Source organism: Phocoena sinus, chromosome 1, assembly GCF_008692025.1.
Source record: "Phocoena sinus isolate mPhoSin1 chromosome 1, mPhoSin1.pri, whole genome shotgun sequence".
In the NCBI taxonomy this organism is placed as follows: domain Eukaryota; kingdom Metazoa; phylum Chordata; class Mammalia; order Artiodactyla; family Phocoenidae; genus Phocoena; species Phocoena sinus.
The window spans coordinates 107,975,668-107,999,936 of NC_045763.1; the positions used below are offsets into that span (position 1 = coordinate 107,975,668).

The 24,269-nt window shown below is 41.1% G+C and overlaps 1 protein-coding gene across 2 annotated transcripts; it reads right to left on the minus strand.

Moving 5' to 3' along the window:
* Positions 1 to 171: 171 nt before the first annotated feature.
* Positions 172 to 16,898, minus strand: PRKAB2 (protein kinase AMP-activated non-catalytic subunit beta 2). Of its 2 annotated transcripts, none has more exons than XM_032608483.1 (8): positions 16,867 to 16,898; positions 16,413 to 16,595; positions 12,600 to 12,766; positions 11,711 to 11,804; positions 11,354 to 11,474; positions 7,613 to 7,746; positions 6,876 to 6,944; positions 172 to 4,550 (listed from the first exon to the last, which is right to left on the minus strand). In XM_032608483.1, the coding sequence occupies exons 2-8, from the start codon at positions 16,566 to 16,568 to the stop codon at positions 4,473 to 4,475; spliced, it is 819 nt and encodes a 272-aa protein (XP_032464374.1). In that variant the 5' UTR covers positions 16,569 to 16,595; positions 16,867 to 16,898; the 3' UTR covers positions 172 to 4,472. The 2 variants fall into 2 exon arrangements, with proteins under 2 accessions (XP_032464374.1, XP_032464384.1); XM_032608493.1 differs by having other exon boundaries at positions 16,826 to 16,881.
* Between the last annotated feature and the right edge of the window lie 7,371 nt (positions 16,899 to 24,269).

A 24,269-nucleotide genomic window follows, 5' to 3' on the forward strand; every position in this document is an offset into this window, starting at 1 on the left:
CCTGGTGGCGCAGTGGTTGAGAGTCTGCCTGCCGATGCAGGGGACACGGGTTTGTGCCCCGGTCCGGGAAGATCCCACGTGCCATGGAGCGGCTGGGCCCGTGAGCCATGGCCGCTGAGCCTGCGCATCTGGAGCCTGTGCTCCGCAACGGGAGAGGCCACAACAGTGAGAGGCCCACGTACCTCAAAAAAAAAAAAAGCACAACTGAGTAAAGCAAATCAAGACAAAGCCCAAATTTGAATCCTAGAGGGATTCCACTGCGAAGAATTGGATTTCGTAAGTAACAGACTCTTGGAATTCTTTCCTTTTCTTTCTGTTTTCTTATAATTTTTAAAGATTTGGCCTTTTTACTCCAAAAGTTTCAGTTCATTTCAGAAATCACAGCCCTTCAACCTCCAGTTGTGACTGGTGCTTAAGGAGAGACAAATGCCTAGATCCAGAGTTTTAAAAGACCCTAACTCCTATCCCTCCCAGGTCCTCCATCCCATGGGTAACTAGAGTCAGCAGTTCCTAGAAGACAGCAACAACTTGGCTTTAAGGATGAGTCACAATAATGCAGGAACCAACTGTGTATCTGCTCTTAAGCCTAGGCCCCAAATCACTAGAACGTGAGGATTTAGAAATCTCTGAGAATAGAATGTATTTCAAACATACGCAAACATAGACTACTGCATATCATTTTTAGTTGAGGTCAAAAATTTAAAAGCTCTACTTCCCCAATTAAAAGCAGGGGATTCTATATCATTAATGTGCCTCCTTCATTTATACCCAGATTAATGTAAGACCAGTCCAGAGGTAACACTTCTTTCTGAATTTACCTTCATTTTAGTAGCATATGTGGAGTACCAACACTTATCAAAGATTTTATCTCAGATCCATTAGGTCTACGAGACTAGAAATAATTGGGGTGAAGTGAGCAGGCCTGGGTTTGTAGGATCCTGTCAGAAACCTCTCTTGGATTCTTCTTTTACAGAGCTTCTTTACCATATATAAGCACTGTTTTAAAAAAAAGCCAACACTGTTGAGGCCAGGTATGACCTTCAGGGGTTTTGCCTACAGTGATTAAATCTCATTCAACTCTAAGCTTAAAACAAGCTAATAACCATAACACAGAAGTTCTCCTTACCAGCAAGATGACTAATATTTGTTTTAGGTAATGTTTGACTTTAGACCCTGGTAAAGTCTGCCTGACACATGAAGTTAAAGCACAACATAGGAGAAAGTGTAGAAAATAGAAACAAGAAAAAGATTTTTTATACTGTAAATTCTGTACAATGAGATCCAAAGACACCAGTATACGTTTGATTTAATTTAAAAAAGGATATTTTTAGTTCCGAGTTACTTAAGCCTTAACTTTCCTAGTACCACTCCTCAGCTCAGTTACTCTTTCTTTTTCCCATAACTCCTAAACCATGATACAGTTCAAGAGTCAGCCCTCCCTAAGAATTACATTCTTACTTTGACTGTGAAACTCTTATAGGCAAAACACATTTTAAAAACCCTAAAAAAATCTTTTTCCTGTATTCGTTTTCAAAATCTGTCAAATTCTTCTGTAGAAAATAAACCATCCCTTTAACCAATATAAAAGAATGAGTGAACTGTACTCTTGGGTACCTTCCTCCCTCCCTCGCAACCTTCTAGAACAGTTTCTAGGGGACAGACTGAGAGTATGATAGGAATTCTCCAGGCCGTGGTATGTTAGTCAGCAGTACAGAGAAGGGACAGGGCTGAATGAGTCATCATCCAATTCCTCTTACTGATCCCTTTCCATACCAGCTGGTAGGCTCCAGTTTCACATCTGGCTGAAAGATTACCTCAGAATTTGGAAAACTGACACTTTCTACACATTTCCAGATTAGAAGGATCTGAAGGTCACCAGCACCAAAACCTACTGTCACTGGAGACAGACCCATTTCACAGAAGCCTCTGGCCTGAGAGAAACTGAAGGAATCTCTTTTCCTGCCACACTCTAATTATCTGTGCAGAATAGAGATTTTAATACAGGAACACAGAGACAATTACATGTCAATACTGCTGACAAGACATATGAGTACAACAAAATCCTCTAGGTGACAACCAAGATTTTAAATCCTCCTAAGTGGCCCACTTGTTTAATGGGTAATGGAAAAAACAAAATTCTAGTATAACTGAAGACAATGTAGATCCTGAGAGTTGGTAGTAACAGAATTTGGCCTGGATTTTTAAAATGGCACACCATTCTAAAAGTGATTGGAACCATAAAACGTTCTCCACAAAAGCCTTTTGAGGCGGATGGTGGCCTTGAGTGGCTAAAGCAGTATTTACTCTCAGCAATTAACCACCAAAGCACTTAGCAATTTACATTCCCAGCAAGACAACAATCCCATACCCTACTGCCTCACACACAGGATCTAAGAGTTCTACATACTGGAAGACAACTGTATCATCAGCTTTACGTGGGAAAGACAGGAGGTAGCTAATTTACCTGTGGGTGCCCTTTCAGTGGGGCTGGGTTCATCTTAGCAGTCAAGGAGCCTCTCCAGCAACAAGTTTAGCCTCCTTCAGTATTGAATGTTTGGCTTGCATTTATGTGTAATGGAAGAGCCACAGAAACTTGGGGAAAAATATCTTATCTCTGAATCTCAAGAGTGGAGTGAATAGATACTTTTTACTCCACAAATGGAAGTCACTGACCCCACTTCATCAACACTTTCTGGAAGATACAGAAGAAAAAGATAACTGTTAGCATTTAGTGCATGAAAGGGATACTTTTCATGGCTGGGAACACCAAGGGTAATTTCTTGCCTCTTGAATCCTTAAGTTGAGGGACACTTTTAGGTGCATAAAATGAGCCTGAATGGGTCTGTATCTAGAGCAATGTTTACTGTAATGATGTACACAGAGTCAGCCTTATTAATCTAAGACTGTACGGGACCAGACTAGAGAAGAAAATATTGGGAGCAATTTATCATAAGCCTGAAGTTCTCCAAATGCAGTCTCTTAAGACCAATGAAAAGGCTTTTTTTTTTTTTGCGGTACGCGGGCCTCTCACTGCTGTGGCCTCTCCCGTTGCGAAGCACAGGCTCCGGACACGCAGGCTCAGCGGCCGTGGCTCACGGGCCCAGCCGCTCCGCGGCATGCGGGATCTTCCCAGACCGGGGCACGAACCCGTGTCCCCTGAATCGGCAGGCAGACTCTCAACCACTGCGCCACCAGGGAAGCCCGAAAAGCCATTTTCTGATAAAAGAAAAACGTAGACACATAAAAATCTTCCAAGGATGAAAGACATGAAAGTTTTCCCTGGCTTCACTCCCACCTTCAAAGCTATCTGCTCTGTGAAAGAAAACATGGAAGCAGGGCCAAACCAGGTGGGAAAAAGTATGGGAATGTGCCAATACAGCCTAAACTGTGGCACCAAAAACCAAAACAAAAGAGTAGACTTGCATTCTGCCTTCCGTATAAGGCTGAGCCATATTTTCTTCAGTAGAAGTTAAAATAAGTGGTGACAAAGTGTCATGGGCCTGTGCTGAGCTTAAAAAGGAGACTTTCTGGCCACCCTAGTCTGTAAGGTGGGTCAGGTCTCACACAGCCTTTTGTTTGTTTGTTTGTGGTTATGCGGGCCTCTCACTGTTGTGGCCTCTCCCGTTGCGGAGCACAGGCTCCGGACGCACAGGCTCAGCGGCCATGGCTCATGGGCCCAGCTGCTCTGTGGCATGTGGGATCTTCCTGGACCAGGGCACGAACCCGTGTCCCCTGCATCGGCTGGCGGACTCTCAGCCACTGCGCCACCAGGGAAGCCCTCACACAGCCTTTGAAAGGGGTCACTTACCCACTGAGTTTTGTGTTAGGCAAGAGTCAGATATAGGATCTGAAGGAGGTTAACAAAGCGAGAATGTGAAATGAGAGGAAAAAGGGTTCTTGTGGGGTACCTGGTATCATAAAAAAAACACAGATTGTGCACATACTCTGGGAATATGGAGAACCCATGCAAGAAAAGCTGCTCCTGCAAGGAGGCAGCTGTAAGTAGGGCAGCGCTCTGGCACAAGTCCATTCCTTGGAGAGCCAAGGTAGCAGTGATAGAATCTCTACCCAACAAGGATCCTGAGAGTTTGCTCTTCATTCACTTTAGGAAAAAAGCTTCCTGTAATGGTTCTTCCTGCAGCTCTCCCCAACAGATCTTGGTGAGTTCCCACAGGCAGAGAGAATACATCTAGCTAGGAGGCTTCCATTAACTTTCCTCTCGTGTGTGTGTGTGTGTGTGTGTGTGTGTGTGTGTATGTATATATATGATTTTTTCTTAAAATAAATTCCATGAACTCCTAAAGCTCTCATTTGCAATCAAATGCAAAAGCAGAGCATCCTACTCAGAGGCTCTGAAACAAACATATTAGCCTCAAAGCAAATCAGCCTTCCAGTCCCAGGTAAGACTGGTCTAGTCCAGAAAGGCAAGGGAGACGCTTCTCCTGAATCCTGGGAGGCAGGAAGGAATCCCTTCAGATGGGCTTGTACAGCAGAGTAGTGACATACTTCTTCTTGTAGCGATGCGTCGCGCTAAGGACCATCACACTGTCCTGCAAGGGAAATAAACATATGTAATTCATTCACTAGTTCAGGAAGTAGGCAGCTGTTCCCAGCTATTAATCCTTCACAACCGCTCACTTTTAACAGAGTTAGTTTGATATTATAAAAAAAAGGTTGGTTTTGGATTCAAATCAATTTAAGTTTTGATCCTGACTCCTACTGTTACTCTATTTGTGACCCTGAGTAATCTACTTAATGTCTGTAAGTTTTTTCTCATCATTACAAAGGACAACACCTACCATTAATATGGCTCTGATGATTACATGAAAATATCTGACAGAGAAAGTAGGTGCTGAAAAAATTAATTAGTCTCCTACCTCACTTCCTTCCCCACCTCACATTCAAATATTGGGCTTAAAACTATGATGGAAAAAAAGGGCTTCCCTGGTGGTGCAGTGGTTAAGAGTCCGCCTGCCGATGCAGGGGACACGGGTTCGTGCCCTGGTCCGGGAAGATCCCACATGCCGTGGAGCCGCTGGGCCCGTGAGCCATGGCCGCTGAGCCTGCGCATCCGGAGCCTGTGCTCCACAATGGGAGAGACCACAACAGTGAGGGCCCGTGCACCGCAAAAAAAACAAAAAACAAAAACAAAAAAAAACAACTATGATGGAAAAAAAGAAATATCCTGATATCTATCTCTAGAAGGAAGTCCTAAAAGCAATGAGAAAAAAGGGCAGTGATCCTTTTGAAAAACCATTTCCAAGCCCCATTTAATACCAGGGATGAACTTTAAAAAAAGTCATCTCTGATCAAGAGGGGACTCAGGAATCATCTTCTATCCTTGAACAAACTGGACCCTAAAATCCTCCTTGGAAAGACACTCAATCCAATGGATCAATTCCAAACAGCTTAAACAATCTGAGAGAACCAGGGATAGGTCATGGCCAAGCTGAACCACAACAATCAAGACCCTGACCTGGGTCAGAACCAGTGTGAAGAGTAAGAGGTACCATTTCCCAAGCAGTGTTACAGACCCTGGGTGTACCATAGAAAGAGATGGCAGACCTGTGGACATCACCTGATAGCCAAAGAGCAGATACAGGAGGCAAAATTCAGTTAGATCACAAAGAACCCAAGCAAATCCAATTAAGAAACCAGTGCCTCTTCCTATTTTCCTCTATATTGTATCATCTACAATGAATACTTCTCAGATTGACATTCTGTGACCACAGTATGCAGATCACAGCCTAAAAATGATAGAAGCAAGGCAGGTAAAAAATTCAACTCCAGAAAGAGTTTGGTGGAAATGAGAAGTGGGTGAGAGAAAGATCTACTTGGAAGAACCAGCACAATGGTCTCTAGGAAAGGACATGGAATAAGGATGGGAGGACTGGACCTCAGTCCTCTCTCTTGTACTTATTGGCAATATGACCTTCTATGAGCCTTAGTTTCCTTATCTATAAAACAGGGTTAAAAAATAATACTTAGCCCACAAGGTTATTATAAAAATTAAATTCAATAATATACATTTAGTAAATACCAGGTAATCTGTTAAAGACAGCTGTATCAGTGACTTCCCTAATCTGGCTGCACATCTAAGAAATATAAGCAGCTTAAAAATATTACTGAGGCCCATCCTAGATGCACTTATTCAGAATCCCTGGGGATGGAGCCTCTGAATCTATATTTTCCCAAACTTCCCCCAAGTGATTCTGATGATGTTCAGCTTAGTTTGGTAACTACAGAACTATGTAAAATATTATTCCAATAGCCAGACCACAAAGACATGACAAGACTGAACAGATATTTTCAATCCAGAATCTAAAGCAGCAGAGAAACCAAGAAGCATTCTAAGAGCTGGAACGGGGATGTGGGGGGACAGGGCAAGTCTGGTCACATTTCTCCTTTAAGTAGTGGATAGGAAAGATGCAAGCACTTGAGTATATATGACTCAGGCAGCTGAAAGCAGCTCATGTCCACCTCTAAAAAAGTGGAAGCCTTAATATCACATTCAAGCATTCTTTGAACTGGAAGGTAAACTTGCTTTTTCTGTAAATGAAATCCTAGTACTATGAACTCAAACTTAATTAAGTAGGTGGTACAAAGGTTATAGCAACCCAGAAAGAAACCAGGAAGCAAAAAAGTCCATTCAATCACAGCGCAATTCAGCTAGCCAGAACTCAGATATCGAGACTAAAATTTAAAACAAACAAACCCACTAGTTAAAGAAAGAAACTTCTTCTCCTATAAATTGACCATTATTGCCAGCTTCAGCTTCAGTTAAGTAGCAGAGCAAGTAGCCACTAGGGAACACGTGTTCAACTCTTCCCCTCCCATTTTGGGGAACTATGTGAAGAACCAGGCCCACCACTTACCTTAATGGACAATGCATAGAGATGGTTCAGCATAACATGATTGGGCTCGGGGAGCAAGGCTGGATCACACTAAGAGGGGTAAAAAAAAAACAAACCCAAAAAAACACCACTAAATGGGGTTAAATGCACAATCCTAAACCAGTTTATTCTTCCTCAGAGATCTTTGGGACTGTTGAGAAACTCAAAACTAGAATGTATTATTTCCTTTAAATAATGCACTCATCCTAGTATATATAAATAATACATTCTCATTACAGAAAATTAGGAAAATTCTGAGTCCAGAGCAGAAACCCTTAGCCTCACTACCTAGTCATCCTCTTTAACAGACCTTGCCCACAACACATATAGATTTGTGTAAGAGGCAAAAATAATCTTAGTGGGAATCAAGTGAATTGACTAGAAATGTAAATTATATGCAAAATATACTTCTTTTGGATATCCCCAAATGATAAATACTCCTTATCTTATGTTGGAATAGAAGTCTTAGAAACTGGTTCTAGCAATCCATAGCTCTGAGCCTGATATATTAGGACCAGAAGACAACTATGAATTTAGGTAACAGTATTTGGAAAAGTTGCAACTCAGCCCTGGAAAAAGGAACTTGTAAAACTACTGATACGTATATGATTTATACTCAACACACCTTTGTAATAATCCCAACCTCTAGGATTACTACACTGTAGCTCAAATGGTCTAGTAACCCCCAGATGCCCCAGCAATACTCTTAGGATACTCACAGATATATTAGTGTCCTTGTTAAGAATAACTTGGAGAAGGTGAGGAGGCAGGATGGGTGGGGATTTGAATCTCTCCTCTGATCGAAACACATACATTTCTTGACCATAAGGCCCTGGGGGTGAGCTGGAAAGGTCTGGAAGATATTTATTCAAATATAAGGGAAAGTTGGAGAGCTATTAAAGATGCATGAAAAAACTGTCAGTAAATGGCAGCTAATATTAAATATGGTAGAAGTCAAGAATCAAACGTGTGACTTGTTGGGTCTACAACTGTAACGCAAACAAAGAAAAAGTCTATGTCATCCTGAACATAAACCGTGAAGTTCCTCAACATGGTAACATGACGTGAAGGACAGGGGAGGAGATGAGGGGTAAAAGATGTAGGTTCAGGGAAGAGCTACTCCATTTATCAATTGTATGACTTGGGACAAATCCCTCTTCTATAGTCAGTTTCCTTATTCATAAAATGAAAATAACAATCTCTGCCCTATTTCACAGCGCTTTTATAGGAATCAAATGAGACAACAGATGTGACAATGCCTTATAAACTATCAAACAATATGAGAATATTAGATTTGTTCTTTTTTCCAGTTAAGCAGCAAGGTTATAAACTCTAAGACTACTGATACTACGATGACTGCAACAAAAAGGAAAAATTAATAACAATGTAGTAGTCATTAGGGGAATGCAAATCAAAACCACAATGAGATACCACTTCACGCTCATTAAGATGGCTAGAATAAAAAAAGACAGACAATAATAATTATTGGCAATGATGTGGAGAAGTTGGAACCTTTTTATTATTCCCATTGCTGGTTGGAATGTAAAATGGTGCACCACTTTGGAGAACGGTTTGGCAGTTCCTCCGAAAGTTAAGCACAAAGTTACCATATGACCCAGCAATTATATTCCTGGGTACATGCCCAAGAGAAATGAAAACATATGCCCACACAAAAATTTGAACACAAATGTTCATAACACCATTATTGGTAACAGACAAAAAGTGGAAACAATCCAAATGTCCGTCAGCTAATGAATGGATAAATAAAATGGTATATCCATGGAATGAATTATATATATTACAACATGGATGAACCCTGAAAACATTATGCTAGGTGAGAGAAGCCAGACACAAAAGACCACGTAGTGTATGATCCCATTTATATGAAATGTCCAAAATAGGCAAATCCATAGAGACACAAAGTAGATTTGTGGTTGCCAGAGGCGGAGGGAAGGAGGCAATGGGAAGTGACTGCTAATGGGGATGGGGTTTCTTTTGGGCGTGATTAAAATACTCTGGAATTTGGACTTCCTTGGTGGTCCAGTGGTTAAGAATCCGCCTGCCAGTGCAGGGGACACGGGTTTGATCCCTGGTCCGGGAAGATGCCACATGCTGCGGAGCAACTAAGCCCATGTGCCACAACTACTGAGCCTGCGCTCTAGAGCCCACAAGCCACAACTACTGAGCCCATGTGCCTAGAACCCGTGCTCTGCAACTAGAGAAGCCACTTCAATGAGAAGCCCACACACTGCAACGAAGAGTAGCCCCCACTCGCTGCAACTAGAGAAAGCCTGCATGTAGCAGTGAAGACCCAGCGCAGCCAAAAAAAACAAAACAAAACTCTGGAATTATATAGTGATGATGGTTGCACAACTCTGTGAATATACTAAAACTTACTGGATTGCACACCTTGACAGAGTGAATTTTATGGCATGTGAAATTATATCTTAAAAAAATGGGAAAAGTGTATGCAGACAGAATAGAAATACACAAAAATGCAGAGAACTATAATTTTTTGCTTAAAAATTTTTAATGTTTTTTACAGTTTCTAGTAAAAAGGATTTTAATAACCAGTTCAGCATAAGAACTCAGATTTCAATTAAATATACCGTGGGACAAAAGAAAAGAGTAGCAAAAATACTGTTATATTAAACAATATCTTAAAAATGTATAGAACTTGAAACTTTTCAAAGTACTCTCAGGTATTTTATCATAGATTCACAAAAACACTCTTTCCAAGTACACAGAACAGTTTTTTTTTTTTTCCCCTTTCCATCAGAAAAAAAAATGGTTAAGTCATTTACCCAAAGTCACATACACGGCAAAGATGGTCACTGAGTGCAGATTAAAACCCATTATCTGAAGATTCCTAATAATATGTATTCTAAACCCTACCTCAGCGGATCAGGAAATTGGGTGAAAGTGGGAAGAGAGAAATATCAATAGTATGCTAGTCCTCTTTGTCCATAATTATGATTATATGTCTATTATTCATTGGTTGCTTTGCTAGAATCATATAATACAAAAATTTAGAGTAACTAGTGGCCTCATCATTCAATTCAGTATTTTTAAACTCTTTTAAATCTCTGCACCACCAGTTAAGAACAATGTCCAGCCTTACTTTCTGAGCTTATATAATGAAAACAATATCTTTGTAATTTTCCTAAACAATTATTATACTATTGCTTATTCTTTTAGAAACTGTATAAGCCACTCTTGCGTCCTGAGATTCTAATATGTCTCACTTCAGGTACTGTGTCTCCTCAGCTGTGAATCGCTGAGAGTCTAAGCCTCTGATTTTACTGATAAGGAACCAAGAACCAAAAAGGTTGATGGAGTTGTCCATGATGCAAAGCTAGTTAGTAGCAGAGGCAGGCTTTGAACTCACAAGGGAGAAGTGTGCTTACTGGAAATACAGTTCTTTAGACAGTCATAGCCTTTATTGTAAAACAACAAAATTGGTAACTGTGAGTATGGATAGCAAATCACTTTTCTGGTTTTATAGCTAAAGTAAGGAGAGATGAAGGCCCTGGAAAAAGCACTGGGAGAAACAAAAGGATACAAGTCTTTTCCTCTACGAAGGGATTTTTTTTTTAACCCAAAACTTACAAAACTTCAGTTAACATATACACAAAAGAAATGTGAGGTTTGGGAACTTCCCTGGTGGTCCAATGGGTAAGACTCCACGCTCCCACTGCAGGGGGCCCGGGTTTGATCCCTGGTTGGGAACTAGATCCTGCATGCATGCCGCAACTAAGTCCACCTGCTGTAACTAAAAGATCCTGCATGCCGCAACAAAGAGGCTGTGTGCCGCAACTAGGACACAGCACAGCCAAAATTAATTAATTAATTATTTAAAGAAATTTTTTAAAAAAAGGAAATGTGAGGTTTTTATAACCCTTTTCCCCCAAAAAACTGCCATATATGTAGGGCCCTATAAAATTATAGAACTGCCAACTGAGCTATCAAACTGGCAGGATTAAGCTGAGGCAGCTAAACAAGGCATATGAGACACAGCTAGCCCCTGCTAGTTGATACTCTCAAAGGTCAATGAAAAACTTGAAATATTACTAGAAATAGCTTTTTAAACTATAGACCATAGCCTATTAGTGGTTTATAAAAAGAAGGATAAAATAGAAAATAGAGTACTTTACATGTAAGAAAGGCAAATATTATACTGTAAGACTTGTGTTACTGTTTTGTGTGTGTGTGTGTGTGTGTGTGTGTGTGAGTGTGTACTGGGTTACAGTGTAAACCTACTGGTTAAAAAGTTTGAAATCAAATACACTAGACAGATTTTTTTCTTGAAGACGGGTACCTAATGTTTATAGGAGAAACATATACATACAATTCATAAGATTCCTAAGGAGAAAATGAAAAAACAAACAAAAACCACTCTTGGGAAGAAACACGCATTATAAGAAAAACAGATCAAGAAAGAGCAAATACTACAAAATTACCTCGACAAGATGTCTCTGAGCTTTCCATTGAATCTAGCTTTAAAGCATCAAACACCTCAAAATCAGATTTCTTGACATGGATCAAATTGTTAATTGTGCCAAGCTGACTGGTAACCACAGGCTGAAACAATGAATGGAAAAAAAATTCATGAAACCCCATTTCAAATACATCTCTTCTATTCAACTCTCCTCTTTTTAAAAGGGATTATATTTGGCACTACCACCTTTTATCAAGAAACAAATCCAACAGTATAGGAGCCTATCAGTCCTGACTGCAATGATGTTTGACACCAAGGGGAATGATAGTTTAAAGGAGACTGTTAAGTCAGTGGTTACCCTCGGAGATCAAGGCCTTACCTCTGATGGATCATGAACCCATTGTCCATCCACAAAGAACTTGTACTGGTGCTCTCCCTCAGGGAGGTCCAGGATGGCAACAAAGTCATTATGGCTATAGAAGAAAACAGAAAGTTAAATAGGCCAAATTTCTATTAGAAGACAGAATATAAATGTAAAAACCACGAGGCAATCACAATATCATACCAATGATCTCCCGCATTCTTAAGTGATTGCAACCCCTGTAGTAAAAAATAATTTATAAACCCATTCTCCTTTTTTATATCACCTTGAGCATGTATTTGCTAGCCCCTCCCAATAACTTTAGCTCTTAACTAATATCTGGAAAAGAACAATAAAGATGTTAATCCTCCCGAATGTTCCACCTTAGTACAACTATTTTGCTTCAGCAAAACGGATCCCTCACGAATGTAAATAAGATAGCAAGTAGGTTCAGGATAAGAAGTGCCTCAAGGTACCCTTCCCATATTTTGGTGAGCAGATTCTAGAAAATTACCTATATACAAAGGGCCATAACCAGTTACATAATTCACTGTTGCTCTGAAAGCAACAAACAACATTACTACCTAGAACTTTACAGTGTGTTTTGTTTTAGTGCAGAAGTCAGAGCAACTGGACTCAGGCAGTTATGGAAGACTTCCCACAAGCATAGAAAGGACTTGTGTTAACACAGTCTTAAAGAAAATGACATTCTAAGTGGTAAAACATCTCTGACTCACTATGAGGTTAGAAAAAAATGTCACAGATATACTTATTGGTCACAGAAAATATTCTAGAGAGAGTCCCTAGCAGGTGGAGAGGAGTAGTCCAGCCAGGTCTCTCTCCTAAGAAAGGAAATCAAGTCTCTACTCCTGGACCCTGTAGACTCAACCAAGACACTTGTCTTCACCTCTTAATCAGTGGAATCTTGGTGCTCCAATTGTTGAAGGACCCAGAGATGAAGACCTCCTTGCCTCCTTCAGACCAGCGGATAACAGTGGGCCGGGCCTGCTGTGTGGGCTTTACGGAGTCCTCCAAATCCTGCTGCCATGATACAAACTCTTTGTCCCCAGGGAGCTGTAAGAAGGATTAGGTCATCCCTAAATTGTGACCCAGGAATTCTGAAAAGGTCACTCTCCTCCCTAGGGCAGAGAGGGGTGCTACGTTTCTGCTAAGGATTAATAAGCCTTGAAATTAGCAACTAAATCAGATTTTAAACAAACTATAGAAAAGGAACTCATCTAGGACCAAAATGGTCAAATGGCTTATGCTCAAAGGCTACCCAAATCACAGCCTAACTTCTGAGTCTGCATGTATCACTCATTCTTTCAGAGCCTTAGGATTTCCTTTAAGAAACAAACAAAAAACCTTGCTCTTACCAGATTAACTCATAGGCAGACAATTATGATATGCTTCTGAGTGTCTCTTAAGAGAAAAAATATGAAAATAAAGTATGGTTCTACAAAAAATAATTAAGTTAACCACATGCAAATATGAGCAGCTCCCAAGTTATCAGTTGTAATAGAAATTAGAGATGCTAAAATTCATAAGTAATTCACAATCTCTACTTTAGTTAATAGGTTACAAAAGGAAATTAAAAATATAAAAATCAGGGCTTCCCTGGTGGCACAGTGGTTGAGAGTCTGCCTGCCGATGCAGGGGACGCGGGTTTGTGCCCCGGTCCGGGAGGATTCCACATGCCGCGGAGCGGCTGAGCCTGTGCGACCGGAGCCTGTGCTCCGCAGTGGGAGAGGCCACAGCAGTGAGAGGCCTGCGTACCGCAAAAAAAAAAAAAAAAAAAAAAAAAAAAAAAAAATATATATATATAAATCAGATCATTGGTTTCATAAATTTTGAGAAATGGTTATGAAATGTTACTTGTTCACCTATGCCAGGTTTGTACTAGTTATTTCAGGAGTAGGGATGAAAATTCTGGAGCCCCAAGAAGCATCAGATCAAAAACACAGTTTCCTTTAAAAAAGTGGTTCCAATATCAAATGAAGTATGTAGGATTCCGGAAAAACAACTGACTCCTTACTTAGTTTCTTTTCATTACCATCCTTCAGAACAGGAATTGGCAAACTATGGCCAGTGAGCCAGATGCTTTTACAAATAAGGTTTTATCAGAAAATAGCCACACTCATTCACGTACTCATTTTCTACAGCTGCTTTCATGCTACAATGGCAGAAGTGAGTAGTTGTGACAGAGACTGTATGGTCCGCAAAGTCTAAAATATTACCTACCTGGCCCTTTATAGAAAACGTTTGCTCACCCCCACTTCAGATTGGCTTAAATAACTTTGGTAAATGAGACTATATGGTACCAAGCCAAAATATTACCAAATAAAATAATGTGGGTTAAAAAAAAAAAGGACTAGTTTATTCATTTGGGCTTTGCTTTCAAAATGGCTGAGGCAGACTACTTTCCATACTCTCTCTCAATATTCCTCAAAACTACACTATGAGATACCAGTAGCAGCATAACCCAAAGCAAGCAGAGAAAGAGAATTGAAGGAACTTTCACATTATATAAGGAAGTGGCTTAAGAGAAAAGTTTGATCTCCATTTTCTCAAAGCAATGAACTCTTATTTGACAGGCTGCATTAGAATTACAGAAATGTTTACATATGCCTAACAATTACATATGCCTCAGATTCTGATTCAGATATAAGGTCCGGGAATCTACTTTTAAAAAGCTTCCCAGACAATAATACTGAAATTATATTAAAAATAAAGAAAGAAACCTCATCTTTAGAGATACATCCTAAAATATTTACAAATAAAGTAATATTTGATATGATGGTCTGGGATTTGCTTCAAAATAATTGGTGGAGGAAGAGTGGATTGGGGTATAGGTGACATAAATTCATTCATGATTTGATCATTGTTTAAACTGGATGACAGTTAATACAGGAGTTCATTACACTGTTCTCCTGACTTTGAAACATGAAAAATGTTTCAAATTTTCTATGCAGTGTTCAAACAAATCTCAGGTGAGTCTAATGTGCAAATAGGACTGAAAACCATTGAACTAGTAAACCAAAGAAGGCTGGCCTTTGAAGCAATGTAGGCCCGCCTGCCACTGTTTCTATTACTTACTTGTATGATTTAATAGTTTCAGTTTAGAATTTGAAAGCTACAAACTATTAATATGCCTAGCTTTGGAAGAAAGCCCTTCCACGTATGATATGACATTTCTGTGGTAGGCATGAGTGCAGCTGACTAGCAAAAAGACTGTTTACTCCAAGTTAAATAGTCAGCAAAATCATCAGGAAAAGAGGCAAAACAATTAGAATTATAATTGAAAAATGTTTAAGTGAAACATTGAGGGAAGAAATAGAGTAGATTGAGAACTATGAAATCTTAGATTTGGAAGTGACCTTGGGAATTATTTGAACCAATTTTCTTATTTCACAAATGTCAAGATTGAGGTAAGGGAAAGAATGATCCAAAATAGGCTCCATTTCAGACAGAGCAACCTGGCTTTTATTCAGGACGCCAATTACTGCAGTCACAGTTTGACAAATACACTGTACTTAAATCCTGAGTCACCAAAGTAGGAAACTGGTAAAAATACAATCACCTTGAGAAAGCTCTGAAGAAGTAAATGGCTGAGGAGCATAATCTCTTTGTGATTATGTTCTCAATTGTGATCCAAGAAAATAAACAGTAGAATCCACATGTTATCAACCCGGCAAATTATTCTCTATTTACAAGAGTAAATAAAATAAAACCCCAGATGGGTGGGACAGGATGAGTGATAACATCAAACCTACCCCAATCTCCCCAACCCCTCCACTTTTCTACTTCATTCTAGTCAGACTACCAGGAGGAATTAATGTATTTAATGCCTACAACTCTGAAAGCGATTAGAAACATTCGAATAGTAATTACATTGCTGTCAGCTCCATCTATCCTTTCTGTAGGGTGAATACAAGTTGCCACTTTCCTGAAAGTCCTTGATTGAGAGCAAGGTCTTCAGGGCAACTGTGGGTTGTCCATTTTCAGCCGCGGTAACATTATGAAGCACTACCGGAAATTAGAGAAATCCTGGAATTATTTGCTCTCCCACTTGAGAAGCAGCTGGACGTGAAAGAAGCAGCTCAGCCAAGACTACTGTAAAGTATGAGATGAAAACTAAGCAGTCAACCAAATAATGTCCTTTATTGATCCCCAAGACTAGAAGAAAGTATTCATATTAGCAAGTGGTTGCTGCTCACAGCCATGCCAAAGGGGAAGAGGATCTGAAGTGATGAGCTCTCAGAAGGGCAAAAATGATACTGATAAACAACAGTTATCAGGAAAAAGAAATTCATTTACCTACCTCAAGGCAAATGTGAGGAAATGCCGCCTATGGTCAGCAACTCGGGAAACCTACCCTCTGAAGTTTTTCACCAGGGCTCACAACCTACAAATTCATCAGTACTCTAGAAGAGGGTGCCTGTTAGGAGAACCAAGGGCGACCGGCCGGAGGTTTGTTGGCCTCATCCTAAAAATGTGGCCAAAAGAGTAGTCGAGTAACAAGAACTCCGCCTCTATCCTACTTTGAGACAGCACCGCGAAAGGAATTACCACTCAATATCTCCGTCCCCGAAAAAAGCCTTTAATTCTAAAAACCGTAACCCAGGTCAGTGTGATAAGAAAAAATCAAAATAGGGAGGAGGTGCCCTGACACCCAGACTACTGCAGCATCGCCACCAACTGGGGGCCTGGGGACACTCACCTTGGAATCCGGCAGGCTGAAGACGCTGGGGTCATCGGTGCTCCCCACCATGATCTTATGTTCCTTGCCCGGGGCATGGCTGCCGGCGCCCTCGGCGCGCGCAGCCTTGGCGCCGTGGCGCTCCCCGGCCACCCGGTCGCTGGTGGTGTTTCCCATGGCGGTGCAGCTCGAGTCGGGGGCCACCTGCCGTGCGGAACAACACGGGGCTAGGGACACCCCGGCGGTCGCGTCTGGGGAGCCCCTGGCCCCGCCCCTGCGTCTGGGGACCCGGGCAAGGGAATCCCCGCCCCAGGAAAGCCGCGCGCAGGGGAGCCCGCCCGCCCTCCCTCCCTGGCCGCCAGGAACCCCCGGAACCCCGAATCCCCCTAGTTGCCCGCTGCTCAAGAAACCCGCTTTCAGAAACTCCCCCGCACCCTCCGCGCTCACTGCCCAGGGGCGCTCCCACCCCAATCACCTCCCGCGATGCTCTGCCTCCTCCCGGGACCAATGGTGCGATGGCTGTTCTGCGGATAAGGCCACCAATAAAGTTATTGAAATTGAAGCCACGCCCCGGGCTAGCGACCCGGGTTTCCTCCTAAAATGGCTACAAGGCCAGAGACGCGGGGTCGCCCCGCGCGCGTTCCCTGCGGCCGCGCCGCGGCAGCGCCCGGGGCCCGCCGGCCTCTCTAGCCACCGTCGCCTCGATGGTGGGCAGCCGCGCGCAGCCTTCAGCGCCAGGCGGGGGCGCCGGTTCCGCAATCCACCGCGTGCGGGGCCAGGACTGCTTCGCTGGCGAGACTGCGCCGAGATCTGTGGTTGCTTGAGCCTCAGGGATTGCCATCGGGTGGGGACGGTCACCGAAGGACACGGGGTCCCCTCACGGGCTCTGGTGCGCACCCGGTGGAGCGGCATTGCTTTTTTCCCCGCTCCCTCACCTGGCCTCAGGTTCGCCAAACGTTTTCATTTTGTAGCGTCTTTTCGACAGGCATCCCGGAGAGGTGAGTTCCTATAGGGAATAAGAAAACGGACTTGCAACTGAAAGCTAAGGAAGTAGTAGTGAGTAGTGGTAATTGCTCGAGGGTAAAACTAAGTGCTATGGGGAGCAGACAGCCTGACTGGGTCCCCAGGGAAGAGGGAATAATTAGGAGATAAATCTTTTTTTAAAAAATTATTTTTATTTATTTATTTTTGACTGCATTGGGTCTTCGTTGCTGCTCACGGGCTTTCTCTAGTTGCGGCGAGCGGGGGCTACTCTTTGTTGTGGTGCTCGGGTTTCTCATTGTGGTGGCTTCTCTTGTTGCGGAGCACGGGCTCTAGGCGCACGGGCTTCAGTAGCTGTGGTTCTTCGGCTCTAGACCGCAGGCTTAGTAGTTGTTGGTGCACGGGCTTAGTTCCTCCGCGGCATGTGGGATCTTCCCAGACCAGGGATCGAACCCATGTCCCCTGAATTGGCAGGCAGATTTTTAACCACTGCGCCACCAGGGAAGTCCCAGGAGATAAATCTTGACAAATTGTTAAAATTAGTGTAAGGAGAAGGAGAAAGCTATTCTAGGCTAAGAAACAGCACTTGCAGTGAGCAACCCCAGAAGAAATGAAATTCAAGAAAGAGAGCAACAGAACCATCAGAAGGAATACTTAGGTAGAAAAGGGCAACGACAGTCTTGTTGGAGCAGATTCAGGTTTCTACTGACAATTAATGGGACTTATGTGGTATTTACTAATTCTTACTTTGTATTATGATTATATGCATGTCTCATTACCTACTAGAAACCCTTGTCACTCAGCATGTGTTATAGTGACCAGCAGTATTGGCGTCACCTGGGAGCTTGTTAGAAATGCTGAGTCTGAGGCCCCATCCTACAGAATCAGATTCTGCATTTTAACAAGATCCCCAAGGGAATGTGTATACACATTAAAGTGTAAGAACCACTGCATTGACAACTGGCAGAGAGCAAATCTAGGTTTGATTCTTCATGTTCTTGCATGCACCTTGAACAGAGTGAACATCTGCAGAATGAAGGGTACATGAATACTGTTTACTACATTTATAACAGGATAATTGCACTTAGTCTTAAACACAGCCAGTAATGGGGAACCCCAAGTCACACAAGGCCACCTTTTCTGAATGAGCAGCTCTATTTGTTGAAAAGTTCGTTTTATATTAAGTTGAAAACCCATCCACTTAAGTCCAACAAATCCTCTGCTCCCCCTTTTGTTTTTGCTCTGCCCCTAATAAACTCAGTTATTCTGTAGCTCTTAACCAAAGACAGTTTGCAGAAAAAAAGGTACATTTTTTTTTACTGCAACCTTTTGCTCACCCCTCCAAAATCATTACTGTCTAGTTACCTCCTTCTTGGATAATCTTACCCCCGCTTATTCCCCGAGTTCCTTTCAATCTTTCCACAGGACTCTGAAGCAAGGCCCTTGAAGGACTAATACAATAAACATTAACTTGTGTACTGTTCAGCTTTCTAGCCCCAGGGTGGTTTCTCCATGCCAAGTAATATGTCCCTAGTATGTATTTCCTTACAAGCGTCAAATCAGCGTAGGAGAAGCAAATCTGCTTTGGGGATTATTCATGACACTGTTCTGCTCTAATAACATTTATAAATCGGTCAGTAGTTAATAATAAAAGTCAACTTTGCATATTGTGTATTTTAGACATAAGACAAAAGTAATGTGACACTGTAGGAAGGATTAATTGCTTCTCCCTAGTCCCATGTTTGTTTGTTTTTTCCTTATACTCAGGAAAGACTAGGTAAAGAAACATCTCTTAACCAACACCAGTATAATTTCTCTCTTCAGACTTAATGCTGTTGCCCCAGTGTCCTATCCTTCCTTCTAGAGGGAAGGAAAAGAAGGTAATAGGCAAAATAATTGGTGGGGGTTCTCTTGATGTTACTGTATCTCAGATGCCATTGCCACTCGTCTCCTCAGATAAGCCATTCTGCCGGATAAACTGAGGAGAATAATGGGAGGCTTCACAACACAGTATACTTTTACGCATGCTGCTAAAGCTGTCCTACTTCCTCTGAGAGGTGAGGATGGGGGAATGGGGGAAGAATATATCGATTTTACAGAACTGGATGACAGGTTAGTTTTGGCATCTGGAGCTTTCCTTTCCTGTCTCTGCTCCCCAGTTTGCATCCCTACTTGTGATCAGGAATGAGTGTGACGTCTCATCTTGGTGATTTCCATTTCAAAAACAATCTGATCTTTTTTATAAAGTTAAACATACACCTAACATGCAGTTTAGTAATCCCACTCTTAGGTATTTATTCAAGTGATATAAGGACAGGTTCACACAAAAACCTGTACATAAATATTTATTTGTACAAAACATATGTGGCTTCACTCATTTTCACCCCAAAAGGTAAACAACACAAGTGTCTTTTGCCTGGTAAATCTATAAACAAAATGTGGTACAGCCATAAATGGCTCAGAGTTCATAGCTCATCAATGAAAAGGATTAAACTCTTGATACACACAGCATGGATGAATATCAAATGCATTATGGGAAGTGAAAGAAGCCAGAGTCTATTTACATGACATTCTGGAAAAAGCAAGACTTAGGGTCAGAAAACAGATCAGTGCTTTCCAGGAGTTGAAGGTGGGAAGAGGCGTTGACTACAAAGGGGCCTTAGGAAATTTGAGGGAGTTATAGAATACTTCTGTATCTTGATTGTAATGGTGTTATGCATCTGTCAAAATTTACAGAACTGTACACTAAAAAGGGTTATTTTATTGTATGAACATTATACCTCAATAAAAAATAAAAACAATTTAATACTATTTAAAATATCAGCTTTAGGAACAGGAATGATACAAGTTTATACACAAAAGAGACTACTCAACCATTGTGGAAAGTAATTATTTTTAAAAACAAATGCCATTGATATTAATTTTTTCCACCTTTATTGAGGTATAATGATAAAATTATATATATTTAAAGTATGCAGCATGATGACTTGATGTATGTGAACACTGTGAAATGATTCCCACAATCAAGGTAATTCACATCTATCACTTCACACCTCTGTGTGTTTGTGTGGGAAAATGCTTAAGATTTACTCTCTTAGCAAATTTCAGGTATATAGCACAGTATTATTAACTATAGTCACCATGCTGTGCTTATTCATCTTATAACTTAAAGTTTATACCCTTTGACCAACATCTTCCCATTTCCCCTAACTCCTGACCCCTGGCAACTATCATTCTACCCTCTGTTTCTCTGAGTTCGACTTCTTTTTTAGATTCTAGGTATAAGTGATACAATATAGTATTTGGCTTTCTCTGACTTATTTCACTTAGCATAATGCCCTCAAGGCCCATCCATGATGTTGCACGTGGCAGGATTTTCTTCTTATGGCTAAATAGTATTCCATTGTGTATGTATATGCTACATCTTCTTTATCCATTCATCTTTAAACAGATACTTAGGTTGTCTCCATATCTTGGCTACTGTGAATAATACTGCAGTGAACATGGGAGTGCAGATATATCTTCAAGATCCTGATTTCCTTTCCTTTGGATATATACCCATAAGTGGGATTACTGGATCATATGGTAGTTCTATTTTTTAATTTTTGAGGAATCTGCGTACTGTTTTCCACAGTGGCTATACCAGTTTACATTCCCACAAAAGCATGCAAGGTTCCCCTTTTCTTCAAGTCCTTGCCGACTCTTATCTCTTGTCTTTTTGGTAATAACCATTCGAACAGATGAGGTGATGATATCTCATTGTAGTTCTGATTTACATTTCCCTGATGATTAGCAATGTTGAGTGCCTTTTCCTGTACCTGTTGGCCATTTGTATACCTTCTTTGGAGAAATACCTATTCAGGTCTGTGATATCATGGTTTATAATAGGAAACATATATTTGGTCTTTGTCCCTCTTTATGAAATCCCAAAACCCTTGGCATTTCCTAAGTGATGAGAGCATTAAAGGTGTTTCTTGTTAGGTTAACAAAATGCCTTTTGGACTGAACCTAAGGATGGGAGCTGTTGTCAGGAAAACCAAACACGTGATTAGAGGGTTGGAACTTTCAGTCCCACACCCTGACCTCTGGGGAAGGGAGAGGAGCTGGAGGTTGAAACAATTGCCAATGGACAATGAGTTAATCAATCATGCCTGTGTACTGAAGCCTCCACAAACCCCCAAAAAGGACAGGAATTTGGAGAGCTTCCAGGTGGGTGAACATGTGGAGATTCACGGAGAGTGGCTCGCTTGGAGAGGGCATGGAAACTCTGAGCCCTTTCCCCATACTCTGCCCTCAAGGAGATGGATCAAAACTGTCTACCCCTTAAGTATGGGTGGAGTATATTAACTTCCTTCCAAAGAATACAATATAGAAAAGGGGAAAAAAGGATAACTTTACAGTGGAGAAACTTAATAAACACAGCCTCAGCCAGCTTAACATCATTAGTGGGAAGTCAGTAGCAGTACCTTTGATATAAGGTGATGAGAATAGCACTTTACCTCTGTAGTTTTCCTCCTGACAGCCCAAACCCCTAGACTAATCATGAGGAAAAAATATCAGACAATCACAAATTAAGGGATAGTCTACAAAATACTTAACTAGTACTCCTCAAAACTGTCAAGATCATCAAAAACAAGGAAAGTGTAAGAAACTGTCACAGTCTAAAGCAGCCTAATGATAAGGAGTAATGTGATACCCTAAGTGGGAGCCTGTGATAGAAAAAACATTAGGTATAAAGTAAATAAATCAGAATAAAGTATGGAACTTAGTTCTTTTCAAATTGTCAAGTTCCTGAAAGAAACAAAACACTGAAGAACTGATGAAGATTAGAGGAGATTAATGATACATAACAACTAAATGCAATATAAGATCCTGGAACCAAAATGGGAAATTAGAGGGAAAAGTGGTGAAAATTGAATAAGTGATTTAGTTAACAGTTTTATATCAATGTTAATTTTCTCGTTTTGATAATTGTTGTAATGTTATGTGAAGTCTTATCTTTAGGGAACCTGGGTAAAGCTTATACAAGAAGTCTTTGTATTTTTTTTGCAACTTTTCTGAAAGAATGAAATCAATTCAAAATAAAAAGTTAAAAAAATTACTAAAGTAATCCAAATAGTAAAACACATGAGGAAGCCCAGTGACATGATCTTGAGTCAGAAGACTTTTTTTTTTTTTAAATTTTTGTCTGTGCTGTGCAGCATGTGGGATCTTAGTTCCCCAAGCAGGGATCAAACCCGCAGCCCCTGCATTGGAAGTGCAGAGTCTTAATCTCTGGACTGCCAGGGAAGTCCCAGCAGACTCTTCAAATGACGTTTTCACCCAAAGAAATAGAGAAAAAGAATACTCTGAAGAGAGCTTTAAAATAAGTTTATTTAAAATCCTCAAGGAAGGGAAGATACTAGTTTGAATACACCCCAGCTCCACGCCACTCTCATCCCAACCCAATTTTCATAACTCAGCATCTGTTGGTTCTGGTAGATAGTAGAGACCTCAGAATCTGTTCAAGTCCTGACAGAAAGAGCAATTACAGGTCTTCCTCGCCTTTTGGCTAAATCGGTGGTTCTCAAACTTTACCATGCATCAGGAGGGCTTACTAAAACACAGATGACTGGTGACTGGAACTTCTGATTCAGTAAGTCTGGGATGGGGTCTGAGAATTTCTATCAAGTTCCAGATGATGCTGGTGTTTCTGGATCAAGAACCAAATTCTGAGAAACAGTGGGGCAGGCAACAGTCTGGAGACCAGTACTGGAGATCCCTAATAAAAGGCAGTGTGAGGAAAGAGGTAGCTGACTCTTGGAACCATAATAGTGCTTCCCATATCTCCAAAAATAAAGAATTAAAACCAACCAGAATATGGGCAACAAATCTCCTATACAGAAAAATTCCACATTTATGTATATATTGCCTTCTCAAGGAGGTGGAGCATAACTCCAGGCCTGAGATTGCTTATCCTTCGGAAGGCCACCTTGCATCTTTGGCCAATGGCTGGTGTCTGGGAATTTGGATTTGGGGAGGGTTCTTACCACCCCAACTGATAAGAGTGGCTCTCTGTGCCTATACTGTGTAACCGTGTGGTTTATACTGAACACCTGCTCTCCTTCTGGGAGTCTGGAATTTTGAAATGGGCAGGCAGAGGGTGCCTGTGGACTAGCCCTATTACAGACCTTGGGCACAGAGTGGAAAGATGTGAAAGTCTTCTGATTGCTTCTATTTTCTTAGAGAAAAAAGAAACAAGGTTTAGTGGTCATGAATTTAAGATGTCAAATGAGCACAGTGATATTTTTCTCTTGCCATATTTAAGTGTTTTAGTGCAGGCACATAACTAAAGGTAATGTTTAGCCAAGCAAGTATGGAGGAAAGGGCTAAGGAATTGAGAATGCATGGTAGGATATGATTATAATGTTGGACCATGGCTTATAGACCAGGTGGGCTAGGAACTGAAGAGAGAGCAGGTTGATGGAGGGCATGAAGTGGAGTCAAAAAACTGTGGAGTTAGAGTACTGGAGTGAATGTGCTGAAGAAATAAGAGACGGTTTTGGAGAGTGGGTTGCTTGAAATCGAGATTTTGGTGGTAATGACATAGGTAGATTATAAAATCATTGGAATAAGAAGGTCATTGAAGTGAGAGGCCAGGTGGTAAAGGTCTACCTCAACACTCATACTCATTCTTCCCTCCTCCTTAATAACAGAACCTTGATTTTACCTGGACACATTGCCTCTCTGTATAAAGACACATTTCCTAGCCTCCCTGGATATATGCTAGATATATGTGACAAAATACTTCCAATGAGATCTAAGTGGAAATGTTATATGGAACTTCTAGTAATTTTCCTTAAAAGGGTTGTGGCCTTCTTCTATATTTCTTTTTCCTTCTGTGTAGAATGTCCATAT

Bases quoted from the DNA above. Each gene is read 5' to 3' on its own strand.
- PRKAB2 (XM_032608483.1), bottom strand. From the start codon at position 16,568: ATGGGAAACACCACCAGCGACCGGGTGGCCGGGGAGCGCCACGGCGCC. The intron at 7,747-11,353 runs GTAATTTTGTAG...AATATCTTCCAG, and splicing joins CTCAGAGACATCTTGTCGAG to ACCTTTCCAGCTCACCCCCA. The intron at 6,945-7,612 runs GTGAGTATCCTA...TACCCCTCTTAG, and splicing joins ACAAGGACACTAATATATCT to TGTGATCCAGCCTTGCTCCC.